Raw genomic sequence first — 24,400 nt, 5'->3', positions numbered from 1 at the left:
AAACCTAAGAAACAGATGGTGGCGGAAGAAACGAAGGAGCCGGGAACCAAAACAGACATCTCCCAAATAGTGGCCCAGACTGTCGCTCAGATGATCCAACAGCAGGCAGCCTCACTCACGGCCACTAGGGGGGCCCAACCACCCCAATACCCTCCCCCACAGCAGTATATCCTGCAACAACAACACCCAGTATGGGCTCGACGGGGTCCCTACACTGGACAACACAGAGGGGTAACTACCAGTGTTTTAACTGCGGAATTACCGGTCATTTTGCCAGAGATTGCATGAAACCACTCTCCCCGCAGCAACAGCAATGGAGAGCAAGAGGAAGTGGGGGAAACCCACCTCTGCAACATCAGCAACCAGGACCCACACCCATGCATCAGCAACAGCCAGCATACAACCACCCAGAATCTAGCCACATGCAGCAGGAGCAGCAAGATTACAACCAACCCTCCCACTTCAACACCTGATCACCCAGTAAGAATGATGAGGATGCCACTCCTGCCGATGACCACACTGTCTGAAGCCCAAGAAGTGTACTGGCTAAAATGCCTACCCACAGGGCCTGCCACCCCTCACATCCAGTTTAAGTTCAACCAACTGAAAGCTCAAATCTACACTCTGCACCCATATAAGACTCCCCAAGCTGAGATCCATTGCACACTCAATGCAACAGAAACTGATGACTGCCTCTACACTGCAGACTGGGACGAAGACATGATGCACCTGACCCCACCTATCAGGTGTTGTACCATTGGGTGTGGCCCAGAGGGGGTGGCAGCACCGGTCATCCTACGATCAAGGAACCTCCATGCACCCCTGGCCTGGACGGCTGAAGCATCAACAGCCATAGCACTCCTGAAAACAGATCTATCAGCGGCAGCAGCTCTGACTGCACCTGACTACAAGAACAAGTTCCATTTGGATGTTTCTGAAAGGGAAGGATTCACCTCATCCGTCCTATTCCAGAAACAAGAGGGGGAGAGAAGGGTCTTGATGTACTACTCTTCAAACTTGACCACATTGAGGTAGGACAGTCAACATGCTCCAGATACGTTGCTGCAGTAGCAAAAGCTATTGAAAAAACAGCTCACCTCGTGATGTCACCCTTCAATCAGCCATCATCCCTCAACCAGCATCGGCCAAATTAGCTGAAATCATCGGATTGACGCAGGTCCTCATCAGAGGAAAAGGAAAGACTGAATATCTATACAGACTCAGCCCATGCCCATGAAGCAGGCCACACTGATGGACCCAGAACTTTTATGAGAAACACATGGCCCCACACACGAAGGCAAACTAAAGACCCTCCAAAAAGGCCTCGCACATCTGGTGGCACCCTCACATAAAAAATATGACTGACTTATTTTATGACGATGATTTATTTTGTGACGAATGCAATGGTTGTGACAGACACAACCCAAAGACACCATATCAAACACCAATGGGCTCATACGTAATACCTAATGCATGTTTTCAGGATATTAGAATAGACTACACCGACATGGGCCCCGAAAATGTATCTAAAGGCAAACTCTATCTCCTAGTCATAGTAGATAGGTTCTCCAAATGGGTAGAGGCAATAATAACAAAAGGGGAGGATGCTAGGTCAGTCTTTAAGTGGCTACAAACCAAACTAATACCCAGGTATGGCATCCCAAGACAAATCAAATTTGACAAATGGCTCACATTTAACAAACACCTGAGACAGGTGGAAGAAAGATTTGGCATAACCCACAGATTTGGATCTAAGTACAGGCCCCAATCCCAAAATCTGGTGGAACGTCAAACCAAAAGCAAAAGCTAAGATAGCTAAAGTATGTGCCTCATGGGATAATGACTGGTAGAGTCATGCATGGTCCACCAAGGGAGGGAGGTCATATGCCCGCCCTTGATGTACAACAAATTGTAATGTCTAATTATGTGAAAAAACTGACGGTTCTCTCTGCAGCACTCTCTACCCAGGTTCACAAGGTCCAGGAGGGGGAGCTGCCGGGGGACACGCCACTACTGAAGGTAAAGGTTGGTGACGGGGTGAGGGTTACAGTCCACAAGAGAAAGTGGCTGGAACCCAGGTGGACTGGACCGTACGAAGTGAAGGAGGTTACTTCACACTCAGTCCAGGTCAAAGGTAAATCAGGCACACCTTGGCACCGCCTTACACATTGCACCCCAGCCCCAATTCCTTCTAGAACACTGACTGAAGTCAGAGCTGATTTGAGCGGCCTAAATTCGATTCCAAATGAAGACACTCCTTCCTCAGGTGATGCGGCATCAAACTCCGCCTCCCCTGAGAAGGGAACCTCGCCCAGTTAGAGGGAAATTTCTCCCTCTCTGGGTGAGGCTGGGGATATCTGGTCCCTTATTTGTGATATTCCTACTGATATTTGGAGTAACCCTAGGACTTTCACATGGTTAATTGAACAACTATTTCACCCTGCCACATCACATACACCAACCCCTACACATGTCCCTAACTCCTTTCCTGATATCACTCCCTCCAATCACTCCCGTCCCAAACGTAGCACTACACCTACAGACCCACCATGCAAACCAGACAAGGTTAGGAGCACCACCTTATGTATACCCACGATTGCAACCGCCACCTTTCTGCTATAGTTTTCACGTCTAATAGATGTGAAGAGGGGGATTTGTTATATAAATATTCATACACATAGCTCATATAAACAAAGACATTCCGTCGTAAGAACACATACACCCAGCCATAAGACTGACCCCCTCTTCCTTATATAAACACACATCTCATCTCCCTCTAACTGGCCGGTCCCAAGAGCAAAGAACTTTTGCTGTGCACCAATGGGGCCCGCTCTGGCTAGAGCAAGGCCCGCCTCCAACCCTCCGACCAGTCAAGAAGACCGAAACGACAAGACTCCACCTACTTTATTCTATGTATAAAAATGTATGTAACCATTGTATAGGCCTCTTTTTCACCTGGCTCCTTGCCGAGTTATGTGAACTAGGTCCGTGCACGTAAAACTGCGGGACAAGATATCTCTGACTCATTAAAACTGTCTTTTGTTACAACTGAAATCCACTCTGTCCAGCGTCCGTGATTTGGTCTCAACTCTCCAGTATTTGAACACTAACAATAGTAATCAAAACTAATTTCACCACGAAAGGAAGTGCAATCGAAATGAATGAAGAAGACAAGGTAATTCTAGTGAGTTAATAAAATGACAAGGTGTTGCCTGTCAGCGTTGTAGACTACTGCCTCACAAGCCCGGGCTTTAGTGGCACTGGCATACGCGCTTGCATCTGCACTGAAGGAGCCACCGAACGCGTCCGCGTTGCAGCTCTCACTTTCTCCCGCTACAGTATGTCCTACAATGACATATTTGGTGGGGATTGGCAGCCAACAATAGGATTGGATTGGGACTAAATCAAAAAATAAAACGACATTGAAATGAATATTATTAACAAATATTTCCCAGCTGATTTTGGGTTCAACCTAAGGCTGACTAGGACAGATCAATCAACTTGATCCGACACAGTAAGCCTACATGTCATACGTAAGTAAACCCACAAGAGAGACAATATTGCAAAGGCAGGACCATGTTCGATGGAAGGCGTAGGGGTAGGCAATCGAAAACGTTTGACGGGGAAATTTCTGTCAATATTAGCGAGTCCTACTGAGTGGGCAAGTAACCTTTCCCGCGCTCTTCCTAAAAATACTATTTGTGATGTCATAAAGGTCTAACGTTCCATGACGTCGCATGTAGCCCTAAATTACAGTCCCTGCTTGCAATATTGTCCTCACTCTCGACCTGAACTCAACTTGAATGTAACCAACACAGACAAGGACATGCTTTTTGAGATATAAAATAGCTTGAATGGATGAAGAAATGGTAAGCTAAATTACTTCATGCAATATTGGGGGAAAGTAAAAAAAGGGTAAAGCAATATAAGCAGATATTTCTTGTAAAAAGCTATAACATATTGTAAAGCAAATGTACCATTCTTTATAAAGTCACCAGCTTAGCGCTGATATGGCTGTAGCTCTATTTATGATGTCCTCTGCACAGATCTACTCTGACATTGACATATTATTACTTATTGGAATGTCTGTCCTTCAGGTAGCACAGAGGGAGGATGGTGATCCTCAGAGGGAAGGAAAGGAAGTTGTTGAGGAAGAACCGGTGGCCACGCCCAAAGAGGAGGCCAAGAAGGGAAGGAAGGTAAGATGGCAGGAGTGACAGAGCACATAATAGGCCTACTGGGTTACACTCTGTACCTGATAGCAGCCATACCATAGATATCTATATATCTCAGATAACAACATACGTAGTAGCTGTTTTCAAAACGTGTTTTAAGAGCTGCTTAGACCTGGCCCATAGCCTATTCATAAATTGTCTCAGAGTAGGAGTGCTTATCTAGGATCAGTTTTGCATTTGAGATCATAATGAATACAATTATTTGGGCAAGGTTGAGCACACACCTTATCTGATGAACTTTATGTATACGGGCCCTGGTGTTACATGTCTGCCATCATTTGAGATCTAGAATCTGTTCTGTTCTATCCTAGGCAAAAAGTAAGAGGAGTGGCAAGAAGTCAAGGAAGCTGGGCACTGACAACGATTCTGGTCAGAGATTTACCTCTGTAGTACTACATTGTTTCTCTATTCTGTCTGTGATGTGAGGTTGTGCTATCCATTTTCAATGAAACTGTAGTCTACTGTAATCAGTAAGAAAGGTCACATAGATAGCTTTATTCAAATAGGCCTATTCTAAAACCCTAAAACAATGAAATCAGAGTATTAAGAGATAAAACTTCTGATTTCTCTTTAATTTTGTTTCTACTTCCTCTACGGCAATCACATCTTTAGTCTCCAGGAATAAACACCTGGATAGAGGATCTGTAATTGAGCTCCTGGAGAAGAAAGCTGTTAAGGCTGCATTCGGCCCAGGCAACAAGGATGAGATGGAATACTCCTACCCAATCCTCATCTCATTCCTGCGCAATCTTACTGATGAGTATGTTAAAAGTTTTTCTGTAATGTTCAACATTTATGAAATATTGTGCAGTGGGAACTAAACACTAACTAAAACACTTATTTTAAATTGTCTAGGCAGTGGCAAGTGATCTACAAAGGACTAAAAAACCCTGTAAGTTTCCCTACCTGCCTTTGACCTTTGATGTGTCAATGATCTGTTGAATTCAGAGATTAGCCATCAAGTCATATTCTGTTATTCATGTTCTCTGTCAGACTTCATCAAACTTTCAATTCAGTCACAGACAAGAATAACAATGTTGATCAAATGCATTCTGTTCGATCTAGAATACTTTACATCACAGTTCCATTGAAAAGACTGTTTTTGTTCTGTTTGTTCAAAACAGATGACGAAGGAACAGCTTGCCAAATTGTGCAAGACAATTGTAACCTTCATCGCACAGACCACCCTGCAGATCCTGCTGCCAGCCCTGGCCCGCGTACTTGGGGTAAAGGACTTTGCTGACGACGACACTGACTCACCCAAGAGGGGCGGCAGTGCAAGATCCTTTGCTGCCTTTGATCAGGAAAGACTGGAGCTCATCCGGGAAGTTAGATATCTCGCGAAGAAAATGTATAAGGGCGGCACAGGGGCTCAACATCTCAGGTCCCTAACACCCTCTTCTAAGAGGTATGTTCCCCTCAAGGTTTTCATGTATGGATTTCACCCAGATCATCTATCCCAGTGTTAGCCAATGCAATTTACTCTATCTGATGTAGTACAAAATGTAATGTATCAGCCTTTGAGCATATTCAAATGAATGAGCATGTAAAGCGATCAAAAGGACATGTAGATATTTAGAATACTAAAATTACAACGCTTGACCGATTTGCCAAGTTAAGACAGAAATGATCATGGTTTGCTTGTTCGTTTTAAAGTTCCCAGACCTCAGTGAAAGTCCTCCTGGGAATGACAGAGGACAGAATCATCAAAAGTGTCCAGGAGCAACTGTCTGATCATAATATCCTGTCCTCTTGCCCACCTGAGCTGACTGTTGGTCTTATCAAGGTGGTGGTCGAACAGCTTAACTCTGCCCTCTCTGCGACCATCAGCAGAGCCATTTCAGGGCGGTCCTCCCCTATTTCTTCTGGTACCCAGGCCGCTGAACAAATGGTCAACATGGTCCAGAAATGTTTTGATGATCACACCACCCCAGAGGACCAGAGCTCTACCTCTGTATTAGAGTCATGCATTCCACCTGCAACAGAAGAAGTGATGACTGTTATCGCAGAGATGGTGGGTGAATTGGAAAAAGAAGATCCGGAATTGGCTAAGGTTTTTCGAGAAGTGGCTGTGAAAGTTAAAATGTTGGCATCTGGCAGTGACCTTGTAGTGGAGCACCTGGATGTTGAAGACTCTCCTGTTCCAGAGGAGCTGAACATAATATGTACATCTTGCAAAGCAATGATGCAAAATCTTGGCACTCTGTTTAGTGTGAAGTTCAAGACCAAAGCCTCAAAGGCTGTGAGTGAAATTCTTGTGAGAAGGTTAATGAGCGATATCTCTGGTATGGTTCAACCTTCTCATTCGTTTAGTACCACTCCAAGCTTGATGAATGCATCTAGCCCATCTGACAGGATCCTTGATTCTGCGGCCACTGAGCTCATACAGACCAAAGTAGAATCTGAGGCATCACAAATAATTGATAACTTTGTTGAAGATGTCAAGGACATTGTGCAGTATGCTGAATTAGATCAGCCAACAAGCACCCAGAGAGATACCCAAGTGGGACACTGTACGACAAAGCGGAAACCCTTCCATGCAGCTCGTAGACTCTGCGAGAGACTTCAGGCAAAGCTGGAGACATTGTTCCTCAGAATGGGTGGAGCTCCAGTCCAAGGGGAAGAACTTATGGAAAAAGCTGACTCCAGTGCTGTGCTTCTGGAGCATACTGACTCCAGTGATCTGCCTGTTTCAATCCTGAGCTTGCCTTCCCCATGTAGGAGTGAATCCCCTATATCAGAACGTAGTTCATCTTCTTTATCTGATGGATGTGATTCAACTGACTCTGTAGGAGAGAAAACACCAAAGCAACCTGAAACCAGTAAGAGTGAGGCAATACTGCAAGTGGTCAACTCAACAGGACTTGGTTCTCTCCGTCAATGCCAAAGTGAGAACTCTCAACCATTACTGTCTCTCTGTGATTCCAACATGGTGCCCTGCACCAAAGAGGTCTTGTCCCAGATTGTGACCATGTATAGGTCAGAGGTGGCAGATTTGGAATGCACATCATCTGTTGCAGAGGGTTCCTCTTACAACTCCCTTGAAGTCTGTGGCTTTTTGGACAGTGTCATGTCTTATCTAGAAGACATGCCTGTGTCTGGTTCTTCATGGTTGGAAGGATTAAGAGATACTCCAGCCTCAGTCATTGAGAAACTCTCCAGTGAGGAGTTCCAGATGAACGCTACCAACGAAGTGCGAAAAATACTGATCAAATCAGTCAGTAGCTTTCCCAGCAAAGTCAGTTCCAGCCAGACAGATTCTCAGATGTTGCCAGCAAAATCAACAATTTCCTTAAGGCATACAGATATAACTGCTTTTGAAATCGTTGGATCAATTACAAATGACATGAAGAGCCTTTTCCCACCCACAGAGTCTTCTACTACTCTATGGCAGGCAGACTCTATGCTTCAACAGAGTGATGAGAAAACCTCAGAGTACACTGAGGCCACACCCAAAGGCTCACAGTCTGGTTTGGAAGTATCTGAGAAGAAGATCTGGACAACTGCAAATACTATTTACCACAATGTGAAGACAAAGATGAGGAATTATTTTGCATGGCAAAATCAAGTCAAAGCAACAACAGCTCAAGCCAAAAAGACCCTCAGCCATATTCTGGTTTTAATTCAGAAAGAGCTGTCAAAATCTGACCAAACGGTGACTGCGCTTTCACAAATAGAGAATGTGGTTGGAATGATGCTGAAGGATGTTGAAAGGGTAAGCAGTGAATGTGGTGAGGAACTGATCTATCAAGCGCCACAGCGTTCTTCCTCCTCGTTGTCATCCTCATCTGCCAGATCAAAGAAGTCAGAGTGGGAATTTTCACTCCCTGGCACTCCCATCTCTTCTGATTTACCAGAGAGTATTACTCAGCCCATTGTGAGATGCTCAGTCATCGACATGGGCAAATCTACTAAGCCAAAAACATTGGTGTGTGATGCCAGGGAAAGCATGTCTGCAATAGTGGATACCATCATAAAGGAGGTACATCCAGAGGAAGAAGGGGAGGTTGCGTTCCACCCTGATCTAACAGCTGCAATAGCAAGACTGGAGGAGCTCATATCTCAGGGTAGGATTGGTGCTCTCTCACGTGATCTTACTCACCAAGTCAACCGCATCATTTCTGAGAGCAACTTGACCCCTCTGGTTCTGACAGCTGGAAAGAGTGCATCCGATACAGTCCTTACTGAGCTGAAGAGGAATGACAAGACGGTGGGGAAGCCCACAGCTTACAAGCTGGTTCAGCTTTTTGCAGAGGAGTCTGTGAAGCGCCTCTTGCTTCCTAGCCTTGTGCCCTCTACAGCTTCAATGAGTTTGGCTCAGGGAGTTAGTGTGCCGGCTAGCGTATCTGAAGATAGGATTTCATGTTCTTTTTCTACATCAGCATTTAGTGACACAGTCAGCCTGTTTACCAAAGTAATGGTAAGCCAGGTCATGGACTCTGTGGTTTCTGATGCACAAGGCAGAGGGTCATCTCCAACCGGAACTGTAACTGATATAGGCAGTCTACTGAGTGGTAAGTCCTACCATCTGCCATCTTTCTCCGCCATCAGCATGACAACAAGTGGGACCTCCAATGCTGCACAAGGCTTTGAGGCCAACATAGATGCTGAGGAAAGGGATACCATCAGTTGTTTCGGTGTACCTCAGAGCATTGTTTGTGATCAGAATTCAACCAGCCCGGATGTTGCCTCGCTTTCAACCCCATCCACTGTTAACTTAGTCGGTGATGATGACTTCACCGGCCTCATCAGCATGTTAGTGGTGAGACTTCTGTCAAAAATACAAACCCAAACTGATCTGTACCCAACTGACGTCACACGCACGTCACAAGACCTGATTCCAAAAGTTATAGCTGCCTTCTGTGCATGGTCAGGCTGCTCTGAGACCCAAGCTTATCCCAAGAACCTGAAGAGTCACAAAGTATACAGCACCGTCTACAAACATCTGTTGAAGGAGTTTGGCTCAGAGAAAATACTCCAACTGGCCGTGTCGACTCAGGACTCCACTTTCAATAGGATTCTTGTGAAGTCATTGAGCAAGGAGCTTCTCCACAGTTGTAACGAGGCATCAAGAGCAGCCTCAAGAACATCTTTCGAAGCCACCAGGCCAGAAGCTCTTCTCATGGCTGAAGATGTGAAGGCTACCAGAGGGAAGCTGTCTTTCCTACAAAGGCTTGCCAGACTGAAATTCAACTTAAAGGTACATCACACTTATTTAAGTTAACAATTGTGTCAATGTGAGTAAACAATGTTATTTAGAGAAAATGTAAAACCATCCATTAATTCCAAAACCATTTATAAATCTTGTTGTGCTGGTGTGTAAGATGTGATCGTTATTACCGTGAGATTGTTCTGCTGTGACAGTTGTTTTGACATGTTTTTGTTTTAGCCATTCATGATGGGAAACAAGAAGAATTCCCGCCATTCTGAATCCAAAGACCAGACTACTGCTGAAGAGATCATGTGTAAGTCCATACAGCAGGACATTTACTGTTTGAGATATTGGTGTACAAAGCTGCTATTGCAAAAATATTAAACCCTATATACAGTACATTATATATTATCGATAGTAATCTCTTATGTAAAATGATTTATAGTTTCCAAATCTCAAGATTCTGGTTCTCATTTATTTGTGAAAGTAATAATGAGTTGAAACTAAGAATACAATATACCATCATTTCTAAATGAAAGTGCATGTCAACTCTCTCTCTTCTGTCGCCCAACATAGTGGCACATCCTGCCACGTTTGGACTCCCAGAGGGTCTTCCCTCCACCTCTCAACAGGAGAAGCCTCGCAAACGTCCCCTTCTAATCAGGATGTTTTCCACCATCTCCATAGGCCTATCCAAGCCATTCAAACGGTTTTCAAAGCAAGCTTAATACAACATTTTCCTTTAATACAGTAATATTTGCATTGAATTGATGGCCTTTGTCTTCTTTATTGTTGCCCTGTTAACACATTTGATTAGAAAATACATAGTATATTTAGTTTAGTTTATTATGCAGTCATAGTCACGGTGTAGGCTAAACAAAGTAATGTGGTCCTGAATAATGTATAGAACATGCCCCCCCCACCCCCCCACCCCACCCACACACACACACACACACACACACACACACACACATTGTGATTCATTGAGCACACACACATACTACTTCAGATATTTCCCACTGTCACACCCTGACCATAGTTTGCTTTGTATGTTTCTATGTTTTGGTTGGTCAGGGTGTGATCTGAGTGGGCATTCTATGTTGGATGTCTTGTTTGTCTATTTCTATGTCTGGCCTGATATGGTTCTCAATCAGAGGCAGGTGTTAGTCATTGTCTCTGATTGGGAACCATATTTAGGTAGCCTGGGTTTCACTGTGTGTTTGTGGGTGATTGTTCCTGTCTCTGTGTTTGCACCAGATAGGACTGTTTAGGTTTTCACATTTCATTGTTTTGTAGTATATTCATGTATAGTTTTCCTTTATTAAACAAACATGAATCATCACCATGCTGCGTTTTGGTCCGCCTCTCCTTCACCGCAAGAGAACCGTTACAGAATCACCCACCACAACAGGACCAAGCGGCGTGGTAACGGGCAACAGCTACAGCAGCGAAAAGAGGAATGGACATGGGAGGAAGAATTGGAAGGTAAAGGACCCTGGGCACAGCCTAGAGAATATCGCCGCCCCAAAGAAGAGCTGGAGGCGGCGAAGGCGGAGAGGCGCTGGTATGAGGAGGCAGCACGGCGGCGTGGATGGAAGCCCGAGAGTCAGCCCCAAAAATGTATTGGGGGGGGGGGCACACAGGAAGTGTGGCGAAGCCAGGTAGGAGACCTGCGCCAACTTCCTGTGTTTACCGGTTGGGCTGGAGAGACCGGGCAGGCACCGTGTTATGCTGTGAAGCGAACGGTGTCCCCAGTGCGGGTGCATAGCCCGGTGCGGTACATTCCAGCTCCGCGTATCGGCCGGGCTAGAGTGGGCATCGAGCCAAGTGCCATGAAGCCGGCTCTACGCATCTGGTCTCCAGTGCGTCTCCTTGGGCCGGCTTACATGGCACCAGCCTTGCGCACGGTGTCCCCGGTTCGCCTGCATAGCCCAGTGCGGGCTATTCCACCTCGCCGCACTGGCAGGGCGACCGGGACCATTCAACCGGGTAAGGTTGGGCAGGCTCGGTGCTCAAGAGCTCCAGTGCGCCTGCACGGTCCGGTCTATCTGTCACCACCTCCACGCACCAGCCCTCCGGTGGCAGCCCCCTGCACCAGGCTGTCTCTCCGGCTCATCCTTACAGGGACTCCCGCCTGTCCAGCGCTGCCGGAGCCTTCCTCCTCTCCAGCGCTGTCGGAGTCTCCCGCCTCTCCAGCGCTGCCAGAGCCTTCCTCCTCTCCAACGCAGCCGGAGTCTCCCGCCTGTTCGGCGCTATGAGAGCTACTCAGTCCAGCGTTGCCGGAGCCACCCGTCTGCCCAGCGCCGCCTGAGCCACCCTTCTGCCCAGCGCCGCCTGAGCCACCCGTCTGCCCAGCGCCGCCTGAGCCACCCGTCTGCCCAGCGCCGCCTGAGCCACCCGTCTGCCCAGCGCCGCCAGTGCCGCCAGTCTGCCAGGGGCCGCCAGTGCCGCCAGTCTGCCAGGGGCCGCCAGTGCCGCCAGTCTGCCAGGGGCCGCCAGTCTGCCAGGGGCCGCCAGTGCCGCCAGTCAGCCAGGGGCCGCCATTCAGCCAGGGGCCGTCAGTCAGCCAGGGGCCGCCAGGGGCCGCCAGTCAGCCAGGGGCCGCCAGTGCCGCCACGGGCCACCAGTCAGCCAGGGGCCGCCAGTGCCGCCAGGGGCCGCCAGTGCCGCCAGTCTGCCGGGGGCCGCCAGTGCGGCCAGTCTGCCAGGGGCCGCCAGTCTGCCAGGGGCCGCCAGTGCCGCCAGTCTGCCAGGGGCCGCCAGGGGCCGCCATTCAGCCAGGGGCCGCCAGTAAGCCAGGGGCCGCCAGGGGCCGCCAGGGGCCGCCAGGGGCCGCCAGTGCCGCCAGTGCCGCCAGGGGCCGCCAGTGCCGCCAGTCTGCCAGGGGCCGCCAGTGCCGCCAGTCTGCCAGGGGCCGCCAGTGCCGCCAGTCTGCCAGGGGCCGCCAGTGCCGCCAGTCTGCCAGGGGCCGCCAGTGCCGCCAGTCAGCCAGGGGCCGCCAGTGCCGCCAGTCAGCCAGGGGACGTCAGTGCCGTCAGGGGCCGCCAGGGGCCGCCAGTGCCGTCAGGGGCCGCCAGTGCCGCCAGGGGCCGCCAGTGCCGCCAGTCTGCCAGGGGCCGACAGTGCCGCCAGTCTGCCAGGTGCCGCCAGTCTGCCAGGGGCCGCCAGTGCCGCCAGTCTGCCAGGGGCCGCCAGTGCCGCCAGTCTGCCAGGGGCCGCCAGTGCCGCCAGTCTGCCAGGGGCCGCCATTCAGCCAGGGGCCGCCATTCAGCCAGGGGCCGCCATTCAGCCAGGGGCCGCCAGTAAGCCAGGTGCCGCCAGGGGCCGCCAGTGCCGCCAGTGCCGCCAGGGGCCGCCAGTGCCGCCAGGGGCCGCCAGTGCCGCCAGTCTGCCAGGGGCCGACAGTGCCGCAGGTCTGCCAGGGGCCGCCAGTGCCGCCAGTCTGCCAGGGGCCGCCAGTCTGCCAGGGGCCGCCAGTGCCGCCAGTCTGCCAGGGGCCGCCAGGGGCTGCCAGTCTGCCAGGGGCCGCCAGTCTGCCAGGGGCCGGCAGTGCCGCCAGTCTGCCAGGGGCCGCCAGGGGCCGCCAGTCAGCCAGGGGCCGCCAGTCAGCCAGGGGCCGCCAGTCAGCCAGGGGCCGCCAGTGCCGCCAGTCAGCCAGGGGCCGCCAGAGCCCCTCAGCCCAGAGGCGCCAGAGCCCCTCAGCCCAGAGGCGTCAGTGCCGCCAGTCTGCCAGGGGCCGCCAGTGCCGCCAGTCTGCCAGGGGCCGCCAGTGCCGCCAGTCTGCCAGGGGCCGCCAGTGCCGCCAGTCTGCCAGGGGACGCCAGTCAGCCAGGGGACGTCAGTCAGCCAGGGGCCGCCAGTCAGCCAGGGGCCGCCAGTCAGCCAGGGGCCTCCAGTCAGCCAGGGGCCGCCAGTGCCACCAGTCAGCCAGGGGCCGCCAGTCTGCCAGGGGCCGCCAGTGCCGCCAGTGCCGCCAGGGGCCGCCAGTGCCGCCAGTCTGCCAGGGGCCGCCAGTGTCGCCAGTCTGCCAGGGGCCGCCAGTGTCGCCAGTCTGCCAGGGGCCGCCAGGGGCCGCCAGTCTGCCAGGGGCCGCCAGTCAGCCAGGGGCCGCCAGTGCCGCCAGTCAGCCAGGGGCCGCCAGAGCCCCTCAGCCCAGAGGCGCCAGAGCCCCTCAGCCCAGAGGCGCCAGTTACACCGTTACACCCACAACCAACATTCAACCATATATCAATGATTCAGTGTAAAATACATGTACTGTAAAATAAACCGTATTTAATTTACAACCAATAAAATAATACATGATGCAAGACACTCAGTTATAAGGGAATTAACTGGTTTAACTTCTCAAACAGAAACACACACATTTCCATTTTCTGTGGATCGCCCATGTTTACATTTTACTGAATGCCAGTCTGACCTTTGACCTGTAGATGGCAGTAAAGGTCTACTTTTACTGCAGATCCTCTTCTAAAGCTCAAACCTCTCTGGACAAGGAGCCGAAACATTTGTCCCTAGTGAGAGTGTGTGTGTGTGTGTGTGTGTGTGTGTGTGTGGCAAGAAAAGGGAATATTGCACTACAGTTTTATGATACAGATACATTTTGCATTCGGTAGCATAGCACAGCTGTAGTTTATTCAAATGCCAAATGTACATGTAGCATGCTTCTGCCTACAGATGCTTTTCTGAGTGACTTGTGTTGTGAGAGAACCAGAATTCAAACAAAAGCTCCTGGATTACATTTTATAATATTGTCAGCTCTTTTTAGTAACATATGGTAGCATACATGTTTCACACAGTGGCAAGTCAAGCTAGTTAGTTACATGTAACAACATTACATTATATGGTCAATGTTTGTGTGTATCCTCTTAGCTTTTACCTTCGACATCAACAAGCGACGCACGGGCTGGTCCTGCAGACTCCCACGCCCATGTCCCAGGAGAAGGCTGGGGGCCACCTGCTCACTCACGTCCCAGCCATCTCCTTTGAGACCGACTCTACTGTGGAGTGCACCTCCAAGAGGACTCCGGAAGAGAGGGAACGGGTGAAGGTTAAACTGGCCAACATGGCCTTGATGGGAAGGATCAAAAGTCTTGGCTGTGAAATGCCCATTATGTGTGATTATCGAATTGATCATTTTCCACTTTTGAAACAACAATGGGAAAGACAGGGTTTATAGCAAAGGTTGCTCAGATTGGGCTTTTGGGAAAATTGGGAGAATGAAAGTGCACTCCTGATTCAGAGAGAAAGATCCAGCTTAATCATCCATACCATTGTTTAAATTACAATAAAAAAACATTCAAACTGTTCCTGAGTTTCGAAAGACAGAGAAAGGAAAACATCATTATCTTCAGTCTGTTCACACCTGTTCACACAAGTCCTACTGTCCACAATCTCAGGGTTCTTCAATACAAACACACCTGTTTCAGAAAACCTGATCACTTTCACATTCGAACAATGTTTGTAGGATACTTTTCAATAACTCAATAAATGTAAGTGTTGAAACCATACATAGCTGGTAACTTGAGCTCGGCAGAGTAGTTTTGACCTGTGTCCAGATGCAGTCATTTATGTTGTCTAAAGGCAATTTGTCTCTTATAACAATGTTATTTTTCTGAATAATCTAATTTAATTGACTGGTAGGTAGTCACTAACTATTTGTAGCATGTGTTCCTCTGTTTATTGATATTTACATGGTGTGTATGTGTTAAGATGTTAAGTAATTAATGTTGATTTGTTTGATAAGACAGGGTAAAGAAAACCTCCATTTTAATGATTTTAGTTGTGAGTTTGACATTTTACCACAAGAAGTCACTATAATACTATACGTTATCAAACAGGGTTGTGCTGAAAATCAAATGAACCACAGCCAAATTAATTATTTGCAACTAAGAGTAAGATTAAAAAAGACATGTATAACTTACTTTCTTGATAAAATACATTCTAAAATGTCAATATATGTGATTTCTGAGTATGTAGTGCACATATCTTTTTAAGGCCCAAAAGCAGACGTTTTTATATCAATATCAAATCATTTCTGGGTAACAATTAAGTACCTTACTGTAATAGATTACGATGAAAATGGTCAAAAATGTATTTTTTGCAAAAAAAACTTTCTCAAGCAATAATTTTGCTAGGACTGTCTGGGAGTGGTCAGTGTGGAGGGGAAATTAAAACTAGCTGTTATTGGCACTCTCTTTGTCGTTGGTCTATAAACCAATTTACACATGGTGATGTCGCCATGGAAAGCCAAAACTCTCGCCCATGCAAACCTGCTGATTAGAACGTGAGAAACTCTCATTTCATGGCACTTCAATATCGAAGTTAATTTTTCGTAGCAGGTTAGGAAACTGAGGTTAAGGTTAGGAAAAGGGTTAGGGTTAGTGAAAATGCTCTCCAAACCTTCTACGAAAATTACTTTGCATTGAAGTGCTGTGAAAAGAATGTGTCCCTGCTCAGGTGTTGCATGCATCAACCAATGGTTGTGTGCCAAGTCATCCATTGTGTCATCGACTGACAGATTGCTATAACATATGATGTGGTTAGCTGACACACAAAATACCTATCCAGGCAGTGTAAGATCTCGCAAGTGTCAGCAAGGCCTGGGCAGAGGAACATGCTCCGTATTTTCAACCAGAACTATCAGGAAGCAACCCCGATCACATTTTTGTAAAACACATTTACAGTGTTAGTTTCATCAGCTGTTGTACAATATGAAATCAAATTATTTTGACTTCACAGGGCCTTTAAATGTAGGCAAACAAGTTTTCAGCATTCAAACTAATCTACCCAGCCAGATTCAGCACCATGGACAGTGAAGATCAGAATACCTGCGATCTGACGATTAGAACAACAGTGCTATTTTTTTTTTTTTTTTCAATTTAAAGTTTTATTGAAGTTCTTTTTTTTCAATCAACCAACAAAACACATTCCACATTCACAGGCTTTAAAAAAAGAAAAAGTCAAAAAATAATAATACATATGAAAAAATAAAAATACAATTAAAATGAATGATAAAGTCAAATAAAAGCATTTATTTTCCTTGGTGCACACGTACTCAAAAACGAAATTAAAATAAAAACACACAAAAAAAACATTTAACACTTGCAGCAGCACTATCAAGGTTCTTATCAGCTATTTCAAGCATTCGCTGAGACGACGGGCCAATAATTCGTTTTTAGGTTTTACAGTACCTTACACAACATGCATCTGCGCATTTCCCTAGTCACCCCGTTCACTCTGTCCAGTTTGAAATATAGTTGAATAGTGAAGACCAGAGTCTATCAAACTTGGGCTGTCTCTTGTGGAGGTCATAAGTGAGCTTTTCAAGAGGAAGAAAGTCAACAATCTGGTCAATCCACATTTTAAATGTAGGAGGGGTATTTGAGGCCCACAGTAGAAGAATACATTTCTTAGCAAAGTATGTAATAGTCATAAGCAAATTTTCTCTGTCAGGATCAAGAACAAAGTCCTGCTGGGCATTAAGAAGATAGATACACAGGGTCATATCAAACTGTACCTCTAGTATTTTCTGTGCAGCAGTATGTACAGATTGCCAGAATCTGGCAATCTCCCTACAGGTCCAAAATACATGCATATAGGTTCCACTTTCAGAGGTACATCTTTTACAGTTGGGAGACATATCGGTTTTCATTCTATGGAGTCTCAAAGGAGTATAATAAAATTTGTACAAAAATTTGTAATTAGATTCTTTCATTTTTACAGTATACCCTGTCGCAAACCTCCACCCATAACTCATCACTGATAGTCAGACCAAGGTCCTTTTCCCAGATTATTTTCAAAGGAGTAAAGGAGGAGCTTCCTTTCTCAGAAAGGAGTCTATAGATGTAAGATATTTTGCCTTTAATGGATTGTGCTGTGACAAGAAGGGTTTCAACTTCATTCAACTGAGTTCTAAACCTCCTCTTGGAGGTAAATGAGGAAATTACATGTCTAATTTGAAGATATTTGAAAAAATGGGATCTTGGCACATCGAATTCACTGCAGAGCTCTTGAAAGGATTTCAGTGTAGTGGTTTTCTGATGAAATAGGTCTGAAAAGGTCCTGATTCCTAGAGTATGCCAAAGATTAAAGTTGGCCTCCCTCAGGGCTTTTGGCAAGTCTGGGTTGCCCACTATAGGCGAGTGAGAACATATTTGGGAGGAAATGCCCAGGTATTTCTTACAGTCCCTCCACGCTAGTAGGGTGCTGTAAATCACAAAGGTTTTGGCTATGTTGCCCACTTCACTAAAGTTATTAATGAATATAATTGAGCTTAAGGGCAATGAACCACAGGATTGGGCTTCTATCTGAATCCACGTTGACTCTTGTCTGTTTGTGATCCATGTTAGCATGTTGCGGATTTGGGCAGACCAGTAGTACAATTGAAGGGAGGGAAGGGCAAGACCACCCTTAGATTCAGGTTTCGATAGAGTGGAAAACTTGATCCTAGGTTTTTTATTGCCCCATATAAATTTGGTGATGCTTTGGTTAGTTGTTTTGAAAAAGGAACCTACTGGGAGATAGCATGGGAGCATCTGAAATAAGTAGTTCAGTCTAGGGAGGACGTTCATACGGATTACATTAATTCTTCCTACTAAGCTAATTGGGAGGGAGATCCAGGTTTGGAGATCGTTCTTGATTCGGTCCAGGAGTGGAAGATAATTTTCCTTAAAAAGGCTATTCAGATCTGGTGTTATGAAGATCCCGAGGTATTGAAACCCCTGTGTTTTCCATTGGAAAGGACAAAGTGTCTTCATAGAGCTGGTGAGTGTAATATTGAGAGGGCAGGCAGTGGATTTGTTAAAATTGATCGTATAACCTGAAAACTTGCCATACTGAGCAATTGTGTCTAAAATGAGAGGGAGGGATTTCTCAGGGTTGGATATGTAGAGCAAGACATCATCCGCGTAAAGCGAAATCTTGTGCTGCAGGCCGCCTGCAGAAACACCCATAATACTTGGATTGCTCCTTATCAGCTCTGCCAGAGGCTCCGGCCCCAACAAGTAGAGCAGCGGGGACAGCGAGCACCCTTGTCTTGTGCCCCGTTCCAGAGGGAATCTGTCAGAGTTCAGTCCATTAGTAGTCACCATGGCATTTGGATGAGAGTATAGTGATTTGATCCATTTAATAACATTTGGGCCCATATTGAACTTTTCTAAGACTGAAAACAGAAAGTTCCACTCCATCCTGTCAAACGCCTTGTCAGCATCCAGTGAAGCCAGTAGGACAGGGGTCTTCTGTGCGTTTACTTGATCAATAATATCAAAAAGACGGCGAATGTTATCAGAAGAGTATCTGTCTCTAATAAATACAGTTTGGTCCACTTTTATTATTTTGGGAAGAAGAGTGTTAAGTCTTTTGGCGAGCAATTTGGTAATTATTTTATAGTCGAAATCCAACAAGCTTATGGGCCGGAAGGACGAGCAGGATAGGGGGTCCTTGTCTTTTTTTAGCAACACTGTAATGCGAGCTGTGTGCATTGAGTCTGAGAGAACTCCGTTTTTGCAAAAATCCTCCAGCATTGGCATGAAGATAGGGCTGAGCTTTGTAGAACTCTCTGGGGAATCCATCTGGGCCTGGGGACTTATTAGGTGGCATGGAGGTAATTGCCTCCAGGATCTCCTCAGGAGTGAAGGGGGAGTTGAGATCTTCTTGGTCGGTCTCTGATAGTTTAGGTAGCGAGATTCCCTCTAGGAAAGAGTGGAGTTCTGCCTCCGTGTGTTTTCTCTCAGAGGTTTATAGTTTGCAGTAAAAATAATGAAAAGTTAAATTGATCTTTTTTGGGTCATATGTGACCTCGTCCTCTGCTGTTCGGATAGCCATGATTGTACGCTCTGACTGCTCCTTTTTTAATTGGTAAGCAAGCAATCTACTGGGCCTATTGCTATACTCATGGTATTTCTGTTTAGTAAAGAAAACTTTTTTTTTTTATCTCCCGAGTGTAGTCCAAATTCAGTTTGGCTTTGGATGCTTTAAGATGACTCCAGGAGGTGCTGTCTAGGGATTGTTTATGTATTTTTTCACAGCATTCCAGCTCCCTCTCAAGATCTAGCCTGTGTGCTTCCATTGCTTTTTTCTTAGAGGAAGCATATGCAATTAGATGACCTCTTAGTGTGGCTTTAGCAGCGTCCCACATTGTGGCCGGAGAAACAGGAGAATCTTTATTGTCTTGTGTGTAGTTGTCTATCCATGTAGTTACTAATGTATGGAACGCTTCGTTTGATAGCATGGAGGTGTTGAATTTCCAGCTCTTTGACCTCGGGATGTTTTTGCAGAGGTCAAAGCGGAGGTGGACAAAGGCGTGATCTGAAAGTGCTATGGGTCCGATTGTACAAGTGGCTGAATTTATGAAACTCTTTGGGATAAAAATGTAATCTATACGGGAGTAGGTGTTATGGACATTAGAGTAGTATGTATAGTCCATAGATGAGCTATTAGTCTCTCTCCAGATATCTATCAGTCCCATCTCTTTAGTAAGAGAGTTCAACATCTTTGCAGATCTAGGATTTGTGGTGGGGACTTGAGATGATTTGTCTAGGGTTGGGTTAAGGGTACAATTAAAATCTCCGGCCACCACGCCAAAGGAGACACAATGCTCATTGAACAGGGTTATAATTTTTGACATGAAGGCAGGAGTATCTGTGTTAGGGGCGTATATGTTTAATATAGTAATTGGTTGACCATATAGTGACCCAGTTATCAAAATAAATCTCCCCTCCGGATCAGATATGTTTTTGTCAATTATGAATGGAACATTTTTATGGATAAGTATGGCTGTGCCTCTACTGTTTGATTTGAAAGATGAGAAATACACCTGTCCCACCCAAGCTCTGCGGAGTTTGGCATGTTCAGCATCACAGAAGTGTGTCTCTTGTAATAGCGATGTCTGCTTTTTCCTTTTTTAGAGCACATAGTATCTTTTTTCGTTTTATTGCATGCCCTAGACCATGGCAGTTCCATGTCAATAGATTCAAGGTACTAGTCATCGTCATCGAGCAGTAATCGAACTTTAGTGCAAGTCATCGCTGGGTAAAAATGGATAGTAATTACAGCTGCGTTCACATAAAAGGAAAATAAATGGTGTACATAAAATAATAATCTCTGAACACCCCAGCTGAGTTCCCAAACAACTCGACACATCCCGTTGGATCTGTTACCCCCCCGCTCAGTCTCAATTCTGTGTTCCGAATAAAACAAAAACCGGGAACAGTTAGCAACGCACAACGTCTCCCCACCAAAGAAATGCCTCATCCTCTCCACCCCGCATTGAGTAAATAACATAGTTGCCCTCGTCCAGACCACAGTAAAAGAGGGGAGAAAAATAAAATCAATAGCCAAGCCTACATATACCTCCCCCGAGGGACATAGGGAACCCCAAGTAATAATAGCAACTTAAAAGTAGGCTGAAACATTAGTAGGCCTAGGTTAGGCTATACAGCCCATCCCTCTCAGTTAAAGGAAAATAAATATAAATTGGACGGCTATAATGACCTTTAGGGGGTGGGTCTCTGGATATCGGCTATATGTCGTGTTTAGTGTTTAGTTCTGTACGTTGGGATCTCAACTCAGAATGGATGTCTTCGACAGAGTGCGAGGTTGGCATTCGTTGTGCCTCGTGGGGGAGCGGGTTCTCTTGCTCCTGGCTAATGGCGCTAGTTTTTTCTGAAGCTAGCTTCTTCTTGGAGGCTTTTTCCGTCGCTAATACTTGAGTCCGGGTAAAAATGTCACCTGTAGTGTCGCCGCCATGACTTTTTCTTACTAAAGCTAAATGAGTTTGAACTTGGAGTGGAGGTAAGATTAGGAATTGGAAACTACTTGTGCGGAGCTCTTAGTTCATGCGGCCATCTCGTCCAAGGGTCACGTGATCCCCAACAGTGCTATTTTAAGTGATTTTTAAGACACCCAAAGTCAATTTAAATCCACAACAAAATCTGCAGGATAAAAAGCAATATAATCAAACATTCAAATAAGTAAACAGGCTATATTAAAGTGCACTAAACATAGAGACAGATTAACCATGGAGAACACGAAACATGATGACAGATTAACCAGGGAAGTGAATTTAACAGAGGTTAAAGCTAAAACAACAGAATCTGGGTACGTCTGTGTGAAGAGGTGTGGCTTTAGTGTGGATTTGAATAGTACACAAGTAGGCCTACGCTATTTTTGCACTGTAAAACTTTTTTTTAAGTGTTATGTTTTCCCAGATTCATAGTGTTATGCAGCCCAGGCCTATCTAGGAAGGCTGGGCATAAATTGTTTGCTCACAGCATCACATGATGACGTGGGCAACATAAACACTTAAACTCTGTAGATTAAAGTTAATAGTAATCTAAACTAATTTCACCACGAAAGGAAGTGCAATCGAAATGAATGAAGAAGACAATGTAATTATAGTGAGTTAATAAAATGACAAGGTGTTGCCTGTCAGCGTTGTAGACTACTGCCTCACAAGCCCGGGCTTTAGTGGCACTGGCATACGCGCTAGCCTCTGCACTGAAGGAGCCACCGAACGCGTCCGCGTTGCAGCTCTCACTTTCTCCCGCTACAGTATGTCCTACAATGACATATTTGGTGGGGATTGGCAGCCAACAATAGGATTGGATTGGGACTAAATCAAAGAATAAAACGACTATTGAAATGAATAGTATTAACAAATATTTCCCAGAAGATTTTGGGTTCAACCTAAGGCTGACTAGGACAGATCAATCAACTTGATCCGACACAGTAAGCCTACATGTCATACGTAAGTAAATCCACAAGAGAGACAATATTGCAAAGGCAGGACCATGTTCGATGGAAGGCGTAGGGGTAGGCAATCGAAAACGTTTGACGGGGAAATTTCTGTCAATATTAGCTAGTCCTACTGAGTGGGCAAGTAACCTTTCCCGCGCTCTTCCTAAAAATACTATTTGTGATGTCATAAAGGTCTAACGTTCCATGACGTCGCATGTAGCCCTAAATTACAGTCCCTGCCTTGCAATATTGTCCTCACTCTCGACCTGAACTCAGCTTGAATGTAACCAACACAGACAAGGACATGCTTTTTGAGATATAAAATAGCTTGAATGGATGAAGAAAGGGTAAGCTAAATTACTTCATGCAATATTGGGGGAAAGTAAAAAAGGGTAAAGCAATATAAGCAGGATATTTCTTGTAAAAAGCTATAACATATTGTAAAGCAAATGTACCATTCTTTATAAAGTCACCAGCTTAGCGCTGATATGGCTGTAGCTCTATTTATGATGTCCTCTGCACAGATCTACTCTGACATTGACATATTATTACTTATTGGAATGTCTGTCCTTCAGGTAGCACAGAGGGAGGATGGTGATCCTCAGAGGGAAGGAAAGGAAGTTGTTGAGGAAGAACCTGTGGCCACACCCAAAGAGGAGGCCAAGAAGGGAAGGAAGGTAAGATGGCAGGAGTGACAGAGCACATAATAGGCCTACTGGGTTACACTCTGTACCTGATAGCAGTCATACCATAGATATCTATATATCTCAGATAACAACATACGTAGTAGCTGTTTTCAAAACGTGTTTTAAGAGCTGCTTTGACCTGGCCCATAGCCTATTCATAAATTGTCTCAGAGTAGGAGTGCTTATCTAGGATCAGTTTTGCATTTGAGATCATAATGAATACAATTATTTGGGCAAGGTTGAGCCCACACCTTATCTGATGAACTTTATGTATACGGGCCCTGGTGTTACATGTCTGCCATCATTTGAGATCTGGAATCTGTTCTGTTCTATCCTAGGCAAAAAGTAAGAGGAGTGGCAAGAAGTCAAGGAAGCTGGGCACTGACAACGATGCAGGTCAGAGATTTACCTCTGTAGTACTACATTGTTTCTCTATTCTGTCTGTGATGTGAGGTTGTGCTATCCATTTTCAATGAAACTGTAGTCTACTGTAATCAGTAAGAAAGGTCACATAGATAGCTTTATTAAAATAGGCCTATTCTAAAACCCTTAAACAATGAAATCAGAGTATTAAGAGATAAAACGTCTGATTTCTCTTTAATTTTGTTTCTACTTCCTCTACGGCAATCACATCTTTAGTCTCCAGGAATAAACACCTGGATAGAGGATCTGTAATTGAGCTCCTGGAGAAGAAAGCTGTTCAGGCTACATTCGGCCCAGGCAACAAGGATGAGATGGAATACTCCTACCCAATCCTCATCTCATTCCTGCGCAATCTTACTGATGAGTATGTTAAAAGTTTTTCTGTAATGTTCAACATTTATGAAATATTGTGCAGTGGGAACTAAACACTAACTAAAACACTTATTTTAAATTGTCTAGGCAGTGGCAAGTGATCTACAAAGGACTAAAAAACCCTGTAAGTTTCCCTACCTGCCTTTGACCTTTGATGTGTCAATGATCTGTTGAATTCAGAGATTAGCCATCAAGTCATATTCTGTTATTCATGTTCTCTGTCAGACTTCATCAAACTTTGAATTCAGTCACAGACAAGAATAACAATGTTGATCAAATGCATTCTGTTCGATCTAGAATACTTTACATCACAGTTCCATTGAAAAGACTGTTTTTGTTCTGTTTGTTCAAAACAGATGACGAAGGAACAGCTTGCCAAATTGTGCAAGACAATTGTAACCTTCATCGCACAGACCACCCTGAAGATCCTGCTGCCAGCCCTGGCCCGCGTACTTGGGGTAAAGGACTTTGCTGACGACGACACTGACTCACCCAAGAGGGGTGGCAGTGCAAGATCCTTTGCTGCCTTTGATCAGGAAAGACTGGAGCTCATCCAGGAAGTTAGATATCTGGCGAAGAAAATGTATAAGGGCGGCACAGGGGCTCAACATCTCAGGTCCCTAACACCCTCTTCTAAGAGGTATGTTCCCCTCAAGGTTTTCATGTATGGATTTCACCAAGATCATCTATCCCAGTGTTAGCTAATGCAATTTACTCTATCTGATGTAGTACAAAATGTAATGTATCAGCCTTTGAGCATATTCAAATGAATGAGCATGTAAAGCGATCAAAAGGAC

The 24,400-nt window shown here is 45.9% G+C and overlaps 1 protein-coding gene across 1 annotated transcript in view; it reads left to right on the top strand.

Moving 5' to 3' along the window:
• Positions 1-3,540: 3,540 nt before the first annotated feature.
• LOC118964725 overlaps positions 3,541-24,400 on the top strand; it is a 66,480-nt gene continuing 45,620 nt past the window's right edge. The window contains exon 1 of the mRNA XM_036979065.1: positions 3,541-4,199. Within this exon, the coding sequence (XP_036834960.1) occupies positions 4,011-4,199 (189 nt within the window). The 5' untranslated portion in view covers positions 3,541-4,010. The remainder of the gene's footprint in view (positions 4,200-24,400) is intronic.

The sequence above is a fragment of the Oncorhynchus mykiss genome, chromosome 5 (genome assembly GCF_013265735.2).
Source record: "Oncorhynchus mykiss isolate Arlee chromosome 5, USDA_OmykA_1.1, whole genome shotgun sequence".
NCBI lineage: Eukaryota > Metazoa > Chordata > Actinopteri > Salmoniformes > Salmonidae > Oncorhynchus > Oncorhynchus mykiss.
This window is presented reverse-complemented; position numbering and strand designations above follow the sequence as displayed.